Genomic DNA, 11,714 nt, shown 5'->3' with positions numbered 1-11,714 from the left:
TTTGCTCCATTAATGTTCAGACTCCTGTGTCTTCACACATAACATGGACGGCCAAGCCAACAGAAATTCTCCTTCAGCCCGTCACCACCTGAATTTCCTATTCATTTCCCACTGGCTTATGTATCAACATGGCAAGTTTTTGACAAAATGGGCAGTTCTGCATAACTCAGTTTTCTTCTAACACACATTCCAAAAATTACATGCCAAAAAATATTCTGTACCAAAAAAAGAAATGTACCTTTCTAAAGGGATTCAGGACAAGGCTGAGGTAGAATGTAATTCATATGGTTTTCTGTGTAGGCATGCTTTACCTGAAAATAAAGTTTTCACTCCATAGCAATTATGACCAGCAGTCTCTCTTTTTCACATTTTTCACACTTACATAAGGATCCATTGTTCAATGAAGGAAAAACAAAATTCTGTATGTTAGGCAAGAGTGACATCTACTGTTGACAAACAGCAGCTTTATAGCTGATACATAGCTAGTTGGCTGGCTGGCTGGCTGTGTCCCAGTTTATAACGACAGGTGTGCTGGTAGACTCTACACATTTCTGCACTAAGGTCTTTGGCTTACACTGTTAATTAAAAGGAATGAAATTCCATATTGGTATAAAATTAGTAAATTATCCAAACTTTTAAATGAACAAAAATGAAATACAGAGTTCATAGTACCAAAGTTGGTCATGTGTGAATAAAGCAGTACCACTAGCAACTCAAAATCAATGAATAAATAAGGTACAAACCCTCCAGAATTGAGATATATAATTAGCCCACCCAATCCTTATTCATTTTAAGGAGGAGTCTACATGGGTTAGAATCTGGGTTGTGAATTCAAAGTCAACCAAATACATAATTTGAGTTGTGAAGCATTTTAATATTGAAAGCAAGTTACTACCCAACTTGTGAATTCAAATCTCAAAGGTGACTGTAAATCTTCCCTGCCAGGCCTTTTGTGTGATCCTAGACTTGTTCCACAATAAAACATCACAGTTCAGACCTGAAAGAAAGCATTCTGGGTAAACAGAAGCTTGACAATTTCTGTTTATCAGAAATTAAGTTAAAAATTTCATGCCACAAGTAAACTCAAATGAGTAATTTCATGACACAAATTTCTGTTTAAATTCAGGCTGCTTTCTGCATGTGAATACCATGAGTAGCCAAGTAGGCACACAGCTGTACTTCCATGTCCAAATCCTGAATATAAAGGACTGGGCTATCTTGTGGACTAATAAAATAGAAAACAGGAAAATTAAGGTATATCATCTAACAACTTCAAGACTCCTGGAAAACAGAGACTGGACAGCCGAATCTGTTGGTAAACATGTCTGTCTAGTTGTGGGAAGGGATTGACCAAGCAATAGGATACTTGGATATTTTTTGATCTTGAAATGCTGGATTTTTGGTCTTACCCTTGATTTTTACAGTTTGTAAACTTCATAGGATCATCAGATCCTAGGATCATTCAGGTTGGAGGGGACCTCAGGAGGTCTCTAGTCCAAACTGCTGCTCAGAACAGGGTCAGCTCTGAGGTCAGACCAGATTGCTCAGGGTTTGATACAGTCAGGTCTTGAAAACCTCCAAGGATAGAGCCTGCTCAGTGTCTCAGGGCAACCCGCTCCACTCTCTACTTGTGTTTATGGGAAAAAAGTTTCTGTTTTCTTACTGTGCCCTGCAAAGTTGAACTGGATAACATTTTCAGTTTTCAGCTGCAAAAAAGCAGCAATAGGGTGACAAGCTAAGGGGAAAACTGAGGCTTTTGTGAACCTCAGCCACATGCCCTTGGCAAGGCAAGCACACGAGGGGAAGAACACGCTTGCACCAGCAGCGGGCTCCCACACTGTCCTGCACTACAAAAATGTTTGACAAGAGGTGACCGTCATACCTAGGTCTGTACCAATATTTGCTCTTCTGCTGCACAGGCTCAATGTATGGGCAACTAGGGTCTGTGCTAGACAAACGTTATATGCAAGAGTTTTTTCCTGTCTTCTAGCCAAGGGGTATAAGGGCAAAGCCAATCCCTGCTTTTAGCTTTTATCAGACTTCAAATGTAGCTTTTTGCTTGGTTTTGCCTTGGTTCCCAGCTAGTTCCATGCTTCAGTTGCCTGCCCTTCTGCTGGCCACCCGCTCTGTCCCTGCACACACACACTGTGCTTGTTTTGCCTAAACAGGACCTCTGCAGCTAAAGAAAGCAGCAGGGTTCATCCCTAACTACAAAGAACTGGACATGTGAGTAACACATACCACAAACCCAACAAAGGGGAAGAGTATGAGGAAATAACTTTCAAGAGCTCAGCTGAGTTGCAGAAAGAGATCTGTCAGTAATACACAGCCTTGGAAGAACATACGTCGTGAAAGATGAGAGAAATCCTCAGCAGTGTGCAGTACAAACAAGGAAAAAGAAGAATTTTCTCCACACCACATCAGAGACAGATTTTAAAAATATCAAACTCTTCAAGGCTGAAATGAAAACAGAAAATAAAACTAAGAGGCATGAACTTGCAGTTAAGATATGGACAGCCAGCCCCCAAGTGTGATGTATGCCATAACCCAACTCTGAAATATATATGATCAGCACCAGTTGCCTAATTTGTCATAACACTGCAATCCCACTGAACTTAAAAAAAATTGAAAGTGTCACAAATAAAACATACCAAAGATTTCATATCCTGTTGTACAAGATTCCACAGGTATTTTGGGGCTTCTTTGATCTTTTTTTTTTCACTCCAATGAACAATTACAAAACGTGGGAAAACAACCTAGGAACAAGCATACTTCTTTGGAATATACACATCTGACTTACGAGGCTGTCATGCACTGAAGCCATTACTCCCCTGAGGGCAAACATTTTGCACCAACAGAAAAATGGAGGTATCAGCATCACATTTTAGCAGTCTGAATATTTCATTGAGCACAGGAAGGAAGTGCTCAGTGCAGGAAAGAGGAATGAATGGCCGGAAGAATGAATGGGGTGGCTTTTTAGCAGCAAAATTACTAAGCAGCAGTCTGTAGCAGAACTCAGCTGCAGTCTGAGTTTTATGCAGTTAAAGGAAAAGGAAAATTTTTCCCAAAGGAAAACTGTGGGTGTGATTGTAATATGTGCATGTGTGCACTTTTAAACCACCTTGATGATCCAATCAATGAATACATTTCAGTGACAGCCCCTTAAATTGTCTCCATTACAAATACAAAAACTCTCTGTTGGAAAAAGAGACAGAGGAGAGCAACACAGGAAGAGGAAAGCATGCAGCCAGTGAGGTCAGATGAAGAGATTTATCGAAGGAATCAACGGCAATTAGTATCCAGCCCCTCTTGATGCTGAACTGCCTACAATGCTTTTTAAAATCTCATCTCAATCAATATGAAGCCTGGCAAAGATACGTAGCTAGTACCTTTGAAGTCTTCAGTTGTATGGGACCAAAAAAGTCATGGCAGAGTCAGAGCAATTTCGAAGGCTAGTATTCTTTGCACAGGAGTAAAATGGTTCAGTACTGTATATAGGGAAATTACACAATGGGTCATGTGGAATTCATGTAAAAATACATATTAAAGAACATCTAAATTTGAGCAAAGAATCAAAGTAACTAAATTATTTAAGAAAGTATCTTTCAAGGAGAGAAAACAACTAGATTTTGCTGGGAGAGAAAGTGGTGGGATCACATTTATTCAGGACAGAAGGAAGCAATGTGCAATGACTGGATCATTTTAAACTAGTTTATAGAGAAATATATTTTGGAAGCAAGATGAAGACAACATAGTACAGCATAGTCTGGCCTGAAAAGCAGAAGAGACACTGACAATGCCTGGGCTATGGAGGCCTTCCTCACTGATGTTGCATGGCAGAGATTGCATTGCCACATGGCTTCACTGCACTATATGCTAAAAGTGGGCAGAATGATTCATTACTAGCTATTGCTGATGCAGCAGCAGAATGAGCTTTTGTGGTACTTTGACTGGATAGCTTGTTTTCTCCCCTCTTCTCTCTGCCTTTCTCACCCTTGACAATGGTTTCCTAGCACAGAAGATACATTTTTATCCCCCTCTTTCTATCATGGTAGCTGAGGATGAGAAAGAGGAAAATTTCCTCTGCTTCTAGATTTTTGAAGAGAAAAGGGACATAGTGAGCTTCTCCTCTCCTTTCTATGCTTCCTCTGGTAGGGCAAAGAGTGCCCACAGCCTCCACTTAATGCTTAAGTCAAAGTAAGAAGAAACACCTGTCAGTTCCACTGATCAAGGGTCAGAGAGCCCAAAGAGCAGAACAGGATCCCCTGGTTGCTAAAGGAGTCCATTAGGGCTCAGCAGAGTCATGTGTGCAGAATGTACCTACTGCCTTCGACACTCAGCAGCGTCTTACAGATAGCTCTGGTAGAGCTGATTTGTGCATCCACTTTGGGGATGCCTGGGATTTCTGAGATTCCAGTAGCACAGGCAGAGCTAAGGCTCCAACCAGATTGGCAGAAATGCAGAAACCCAGGATAAAGGCCAGATATCCTCATTTCTACCCCGACAAAGCAGATGGGAGGAAAAAGGGAATATGCTGGAGAACCCCAGATGTATGATAGCACTACCCCCAACCTACCGAGCTAATCAAAAGTATGAAAGGTAGTTTGATTATAGTGTTTAAATACTTCCACAGGAAGAACGTAGCCATTGCTGAATGGGCCTTTTCTTAGAACAGAGATATACATAAAGGGGATGAAAGTCTGGAAGCACAAGTTAAACAGAATCAAATTAAAATTTAAGCACATGATTTCAACTGTGAGCATGATTCTTGTTCAGAACAAACTATCAAAAGAAGCAGAAGATTCTCTATCTCTTCATATCAAGATTGTCTTTCTACTTTAAAAAAAAAAAGTGCCAACCAAAAATTATTGGGAATTCTGAGCAAAATCTTATGGCCTTTGGTATGTAGGAATCAGAACAGGTTTCCTAAAGGTTCTTCTGGCCTTTAAAACTAGTGAATCTCTCCTCTAAAGTTGCATGAGAGTATCATCGCATATTGCTCTGCAATTGTACCAATATTTATGCAGAAGACGCTCTATGTTGATTAGCAACTTCAAAAGTTGAAGAATCTTCCATATTACTAAGCTACCTGCCTTCACTGAGAAACATTTGTGCTCCACTTCTAGCCCAAACTGGCATATCTCCAGCTATGTTTATGCCAGGAGTCTCTTCCCATGGACGTAATCATGGCGATTACCAAGTCCTGTTTAAATCTGCTCTTAAATGAACTTACCAGACTGAATCTCTAAAGACTCATACATCTCTCAAGATGTGTCACAACACATCTCCCAGAACACACTCATTCCTGAAGCTCTTTTCCAGCCCCTCACAGTTTTTAAAAATCTTTTTTTGAAATAGTAACACTAAGCCCGAGATGGAGTATTCAAGTAATGATCCATTTTTAATATCATTTGAGTCATAATGCTAAAGTAATACTCGTATTTACTTGAAAATACCATAACAAAACAGATAAAATATTAAGAAGTGAATAAAAAAAATCAACCAAATACAAACAATAAAATTGATATACGCTAACATAATTCTTTATACATTGACAGAAATGTATAAATAAAATGCACAAAGTTCTTCATCTATATGTATTGGAATACACTGTGACTCCTGAAAACATACACCTTCATGCCCCTGGTCTCTCCATGACTCCCCATGCATCCAGCAAAACAATTTGCAAAATGTACAGTTTCCATGATGTGTAGTAATGAAATTATTACTATGCAGTAGCTAGTTACATGGAAAAAAATGGTTTCAACTCTTTCCATATACCATGCCAACACTTGTTTGGGGATGTGTTGACCACTGTTAGCTTATTTCTGAATTTATTTATTTTTGAAATCTAACTGAATGGTCACATTCAAGCTTGATGTGGCCAAACATATACCAGAAAGAGTGAAGGAGAACAGATTATGCATGACCAGTAAGCTCAAATTCATTCATGTAAAGATGGCAAATACTGAAAGCTTCATAAAGAGATAAAGCTGCAGGACAGTTATGCAATAATCTTAAAAGTTATATTTGCTAAATAATTTGAGCCTGATTCATCATTACATTATGCAGTATATAATTGCTTGTATTTCCAGGTTCACATCTCTTATCATTATAAGAAAGTAAATAATAGCTTCAAATGAACAATACTTCTAGATGCGAAATTACGTTCAGTGTTGGAAAACATTCAAGTTCTTTTCAGCCTCATCTAAACATTTCCTTCTCAAGATAATAACTTCCCTACCTGTTCACGTAAGTTTGCAAATATTTAATTTAAAATCAAATCTGGAATGCTTATGCTTTTGAAAGTGTTTTCTTCTTCACGGAAAAAGAGAAGCATGAAAATAGAGAAATAATCAATTCTTTGAAACAACCTGACAGTAAACAGAGCACAGTTAGCCCATGAATCAAAAACTTAGGGAAGGAGGGGGAAAAATCAAGCAAAACGCATAAACCCTGGCTCTGCAGGAAGTCTCTACAATGTCATATTCTCAGCTAGCACACACACCAAAAAGCCAAGTCACTCCATATAATCTTTAACTATCTGCCATAATTGGAGCAGTATCTCTGGGCAAGCCCCTTGTCCTCACAGCTCATCATGCAAAGAAAGTAAAAGCCCTGTGGCAGTGCACCCGAGAAGATGCATGTGCTCTTCTCCCACCTCCCAAGGTAGAGGGGACTTCTGCCAGCCCCTTCTGGAGGGGCTGCCCCTGACTACAGTCAAGGAAGTGCTGATCTTTCTTCTGGTTTATTGCCTGGATATTTGGGGCCTTTAAAATGCCCCAGGTCACACAGAAGGTTGGGTATTTTTGCAAACACTGTGCAGACGGGACATGTGCTTTGACTTCCTTCCTACGATTTTTCATTCCTCTGACCCTCAGGACCAGTCATGACCCTCAGGACCAAGTGCAGGGGGGCTCATCTGGTGGAATCATGCAATGCTTTTCTCCAGCAAAGGGCTCCAGCTGGGGTGCCCTCAGCACCTGCAAAGGAGCATGTGGTCTTAGGCACAGGCTCCAGCTCATAGCCCCTTTGGAGCTCAGGTTTAGGACAGCAATCTCTGGATCAAAGCCAACAGATCCAAGAGGAGCGATGCTGCCTGTACAAAGGGCTCCTGCTCATCCCCGAGCACTCAGCCCTGTGCCTCTGCCAAGGACTTCCCCATGGGAGAGGCAGCTGGTCCCCCCGAGGGAGCTCCCATCAGGGAGCAGAGGGCAAGGATTTGGGTCTGCTCTCAGCTCCCAGCACCGGCCAAGCTCTTGGCAGAGCAACTCCTGCCAATTAAAACCCTGCTGTCGCCCCCTCTTTCCCCAGTCTCCCACCTCTCCTATCCCATGCACAGGGACCAGGGAAGCAAATATTTCTCGATGTGGGCACTGCTTCTCTATGCACCTTTATTCCTGCTCTGCCTCCCTCGCTGTGGGCTGGAAACGCCCCAAACAAACCACTGCAGCCAAACCACACAGGTTGCGGGCAGTCACAGCCGGTCTGGCGAGCAACACAGGGCAAGTCCCCACGTCCCGTGCTGGCAGCAGAGGCCAGACAGGGGAAGGACAGCCTTTCTCGTGGCCCCGCTGTGGGGGATTTGACACAGAGCCCTTGGGGAGGGTCAGAGCTGCTCTCACCCTGTGGCACAGCACCCGTGCTGCCTTCACCCAGCAAAGCCCTGGGGATGGAGGCAGAGCGCTCCTGCAGTCTGCCCCCTAACTTCCCTGATGCTCTCACTGCATAAACCTGTCATATTTAAAGGCAAACTCACTGCCTGCCAGAGTGGGATATTTTAGGCTCCAGCTATGAAGAGGACAGGAGAGATCACAAAGGATTTACAGGTAAAATACACATTTTATTTTAAAGGTCTCAATTTGGAGGCAGGGTGAAGTAGAGAGAGAGAGGAGCAAAGGGTTAAAGGATGGTGAAAGCATAGAACAAATTAAACTTATCCGGAATGCATCCAGTACTCAGATTAAATCCACATACTCTTTCTGCATGGAGATACCTCACTGAATGATAAAGAGTAAGGGGAGGAGGGCTCACATTTTCATCCTTAAATATATCATTTGCGTTTCTTAAGTCTGAGCCAGTGGAAGAGTCAAACACTGCAAGCCAAATCCTATTTAATTTACTCAGCAACACATCTGTGTGAAATATAGTCCAATTACAGGCATTAGGTTACTTTGACATGGCTGCAGCCATTTGGCTTTTATTTCTAGCAGGCTCTAATTAAATTATCACAATGCAGGAGCAGACAAGTTTCCCTTATATGTGACTGCAATTAAAGACAAGTAATCACAGCATTTTTTTAAAGTGACTCCAATCAATTCGTTACAGTAAAGCATACCATGTAATAGAGCAGTGACTCCACCATTAAGACTGAAAGAGGGTTTCTATTTCAATAATCTAGTTCCCTTTTATTTTGAGTTCTGCTCTTGGATAATTTATTTAAAGTTCATTATATGTCTACAGCATATATCATTTGCCCTCCGCTTGGGCTGCAGAAGTCCCATTATAGCCAATTACTTAGTGTGATAAAATCTGCCTCAGTACAAACTGTTGCTTAATTAGATTTAAGTTTTTTTCTAAATTATATCTGTAATTCAGACAACAAAATAATAAGGCCAACAGCAAAGACTTGCTGTCACCTTTCTGTGGCCACTGTGGTAACCTGTTACATTGCACATAGTGTTAGGGCAGAAGTTCAGACCTGAGACCCAAACCTGAGTGCTTTTCCTGCAACACTGGTCTCCACTCTGGATTTTCTTAGCCAGCACCAGGTTTGCAGTGGCCTGGCCTGCAAGGGAGTCTCACTTTCCTGGAAGGGAGGGAGGTACCATGAGATACCGTGCTGATAGCAGAGGGAACAGCTCTGAGAGCAACTGAGGGACTGTGACAGTCAGTAGGGACTGCAGTGGCTGAGTGCCACTGCTATGCTCTTTGGTGATCAGAGGGGTTTGCTCTGCAGTCCCTATAGGTTTGCTGTGGCAGCACACTGGTAGGCAGGAAGAAGGTCTGGTAACAAAATAAGAGTCCTGCAGAACCACCAAGAATAGTGCCCTACCACATGAAGCAGTATCCAGATGTGCCCTTCAGCTCTTTTAATGGCTGTGCACTGTAAACACCATGGTGTGTGCACTGCTTGGTGCTTCCAGGGGTAGACAGCACGCTGTGACCTCTACTGCCGGATGGGGCCTTCGCTATTTAGCCGGTTAAACATTAGCCATACCAATGGCTCTAAGTTTTTTGGGGGACAATGCTATAACTGCATGACTTCTAACCTGCTTTCCTTTGCACATCACCCTCTCTTTTCCCTGCTCAGACTGGGTCCCTCTACTTCATGTGAAATACCAGGCACCAGACAGGCTACTAGATCAGGATCAATTCTCACCAAAACAACAAGGCCTTTTCTTATTCAACAAAGGCACTTTAATAGTGATTCTGATGGGGAGTTGAAAGGAAAGACCCGGCTACTAGAAGGTTTTTCTGTCAATAAAAATCCTTCATAGGGTGAGGTGAGTTAACTCATTTGCTTTCATCAGTCAGTGAACACTAAACATTCATCTCTTCCTTAAGCATTAAGGAAAAAGCATGAACACAAGTGAAGACTTAACCAAGCCTGCCACCTGGCAAAACACTGAGGGTGATTTCCCCAACTGCACTGATGTGGAAGCCATTCTGAAGACTTTGTATCTCCCTGTTATGTACAGCATCATCTTCCTGGTGGGCTTCCCAGGAAATGTCATTGCGATTTGTGTTTACAGTTTCAAAATGAGGCCTTGGAAGAGCAGTACCATCATCATGCTGAACCTGGCCCTCACAGACCTGCTCTACTTAACCAGCCTTCCCTTCCTGATACACTACTACGCCAGCGGGGAGCACTGGATCTTTGGCGAATTCATGTGCAAGTTCATCCGCTTTGGTTTCCATTTTAACTTGTACAGCAGTATCCTTTTCCTCACCTGCTTCAGCATCTTCCGGTACTTGGTGATTGTCCACCCTATGAAATTCTTCCACGTCCAGAAGAAACGGTGGACCATAGTGGCTTGTTCTGCAGTTTGGCTGATCTCACTGGCAGCTGTCAGTCCTGTCAACTTCTTGATCTCCTCAAAAGTGGAGCAAAACAGATTTTTATGCCTCGACCTCACCAGCTCTGAAAATCTCGGCACCATCAGGTGGTATAACTGGCTTCTGACTGGACTGGCCTTCTTCTTGCCCTTGCTGATGGTGACGCTGTGCTACACGCTCATTATTTACACCTTGGCTACGGGGCCCCACACGCAGGCTTGCTACAAACAAAAGGCCCGCAGACTTGCTATCATCCTCTTGGTGGTCTTTTATGTGTGCTTCCTCCCCTTCCACGTCTTTCGGGCGGCTCGGGTTGACCTACGATTGTGTCCGGTCAATTGTCATATGGAGAAGCAAATCCACTCTGCCTATATCATCTCTAGGCCACTGGCTGCACTCAACACATGTGGTAACCTCTTACTTTATGTTGTGATCGGAGGTAACTTCCGGCAAGCCATCCTCTCTCTTTCAAGGTGTAAGTGGAGCAGATACGTTCAGCAGGCTGGGAGCAGCAGTGACGTGAACAAGTCGGGAATCACATTAAAGTTATGAAAGAATCCCTTCAAGAAAATTACAGCAGCAACAAACAAACATGGGATTGCTTTAGTGTTGTAACCTCCTACATAGGTAGGTGTATTGATGTGGTAGCAAGAATTGCAGCTGGCTTCTCCCTCTCTCTGCAATACATCATTTGTCAAAATGCTAGTCTCAGGAGCAGGTTTATATTTACCTCTTTCAACAAACAACAACAACAAAAGGAAATTTAAAGATTGTAAGCGATCTTGTAGGTAGAATTTAAAACTACCCAATCAGCCTGTTTCCAGAGATATTTGGGAAATGTAGGAATCTTCTTGCTTCAGGCTTTGTAGTTGATTAGGAAACTCAGAGGGCTGAGTTTTGACACAAGAACAACTTCCATTGATTTCACTGTTGTCACTGGTGCAGTGCCTTGTTTGTTATAGCCAGAGTGAAATGCAGCCTTTGGAGGCTGTTCTTCAAGGAAGACAGGGATGAGAGGAGAGTGAAAAGAGCCCTCAGAGAAATCACCAAAGAGGAAGGGAACCGGGGACATTAATCTAGACATGGGAAAATATAACAATTACCTTCACATATGTAAGACAGAAGGAATACATTCTTCCATCTGTTCACAAAGTAAATGGGTTTTTGGGGAGTTCAAAAGACCAAATGGGTTTTAAATACCTCATGGGCAGACATTGGGAAGGACTCTCTATTGAGATGGGTAGTGAAGCACTGAAACGGACAGCCCAGGAGTGAGGAGCAGTCTTCACTGCTGGTTGTCTCTAAGAGCCTCTTAGCCAGGCATTTAACAAGACTGACACAAAACTACTCGACCTCTGGAGGTCCCTTTTGGCCATAAGGCCCTGTGATTAAGTGTACATTACTGGCTTCATATCTGCTAGTAAAACAAGCGGTCCCTGGGAACATTCCTGGCACTGGCCTCGTCCCGCCGTCCTGCCACAGTGTTCGAGCAGCCTCGGGCATGCTCCTGGCCAGTGCCAGCCAGCACACCCCCAGACAAACCCCTGGCACATGCCACAAGTCAGCACCACCCCCCATAGGCAGTCACTGATAGGCAACGCTACCTCGGTACTGCATGTAAGTAGGTCAAGCAACAACACTATAATATTTTAACA

General features: G+C 42.8%; 1 protein-coding gene across 1 annotated transcript; it reads left to right on the top strand.

Annotated features, from left to right (window-relative positions):
* The first annotated feature begins 9,582 nt into the window (after positions 1-9,582).
* Positions 9,583-10,611, top strand: LOC106491661 (2-oxoglutarate receptor 1-like). Its single transcript, XM_013951296.1, has one exon. The coding sequence runs from the start codon at positions 9,583-9,585 to the stop codon at positions 10,609-10,611; it is 1,029 nt and encodes a 342-aa protein (XP_013806750.1).
* The last annotated feature ends 1,103 nt before the right edge of the window (positions 10,612-11,714 follow it).

This window comes from Apteryx mantelli, chromosome 1 (genome assembly GCF_036417845.1).
Source record: "Apteryx mantelli isolate bAptMan1 chromosome 1, bAptMan1.hap1, whole genome shotgun sequence".
NCBI lineage: Eukaryota > Metazoa > Chordata > Aves > Apterygiformes > Apterygidae > Apteryx > Apteryx mantelli.
Note: the sequence above shows the minus strand (reverse complement) of the source record. Positions and strands in the feature narration are given on the sequence as shown.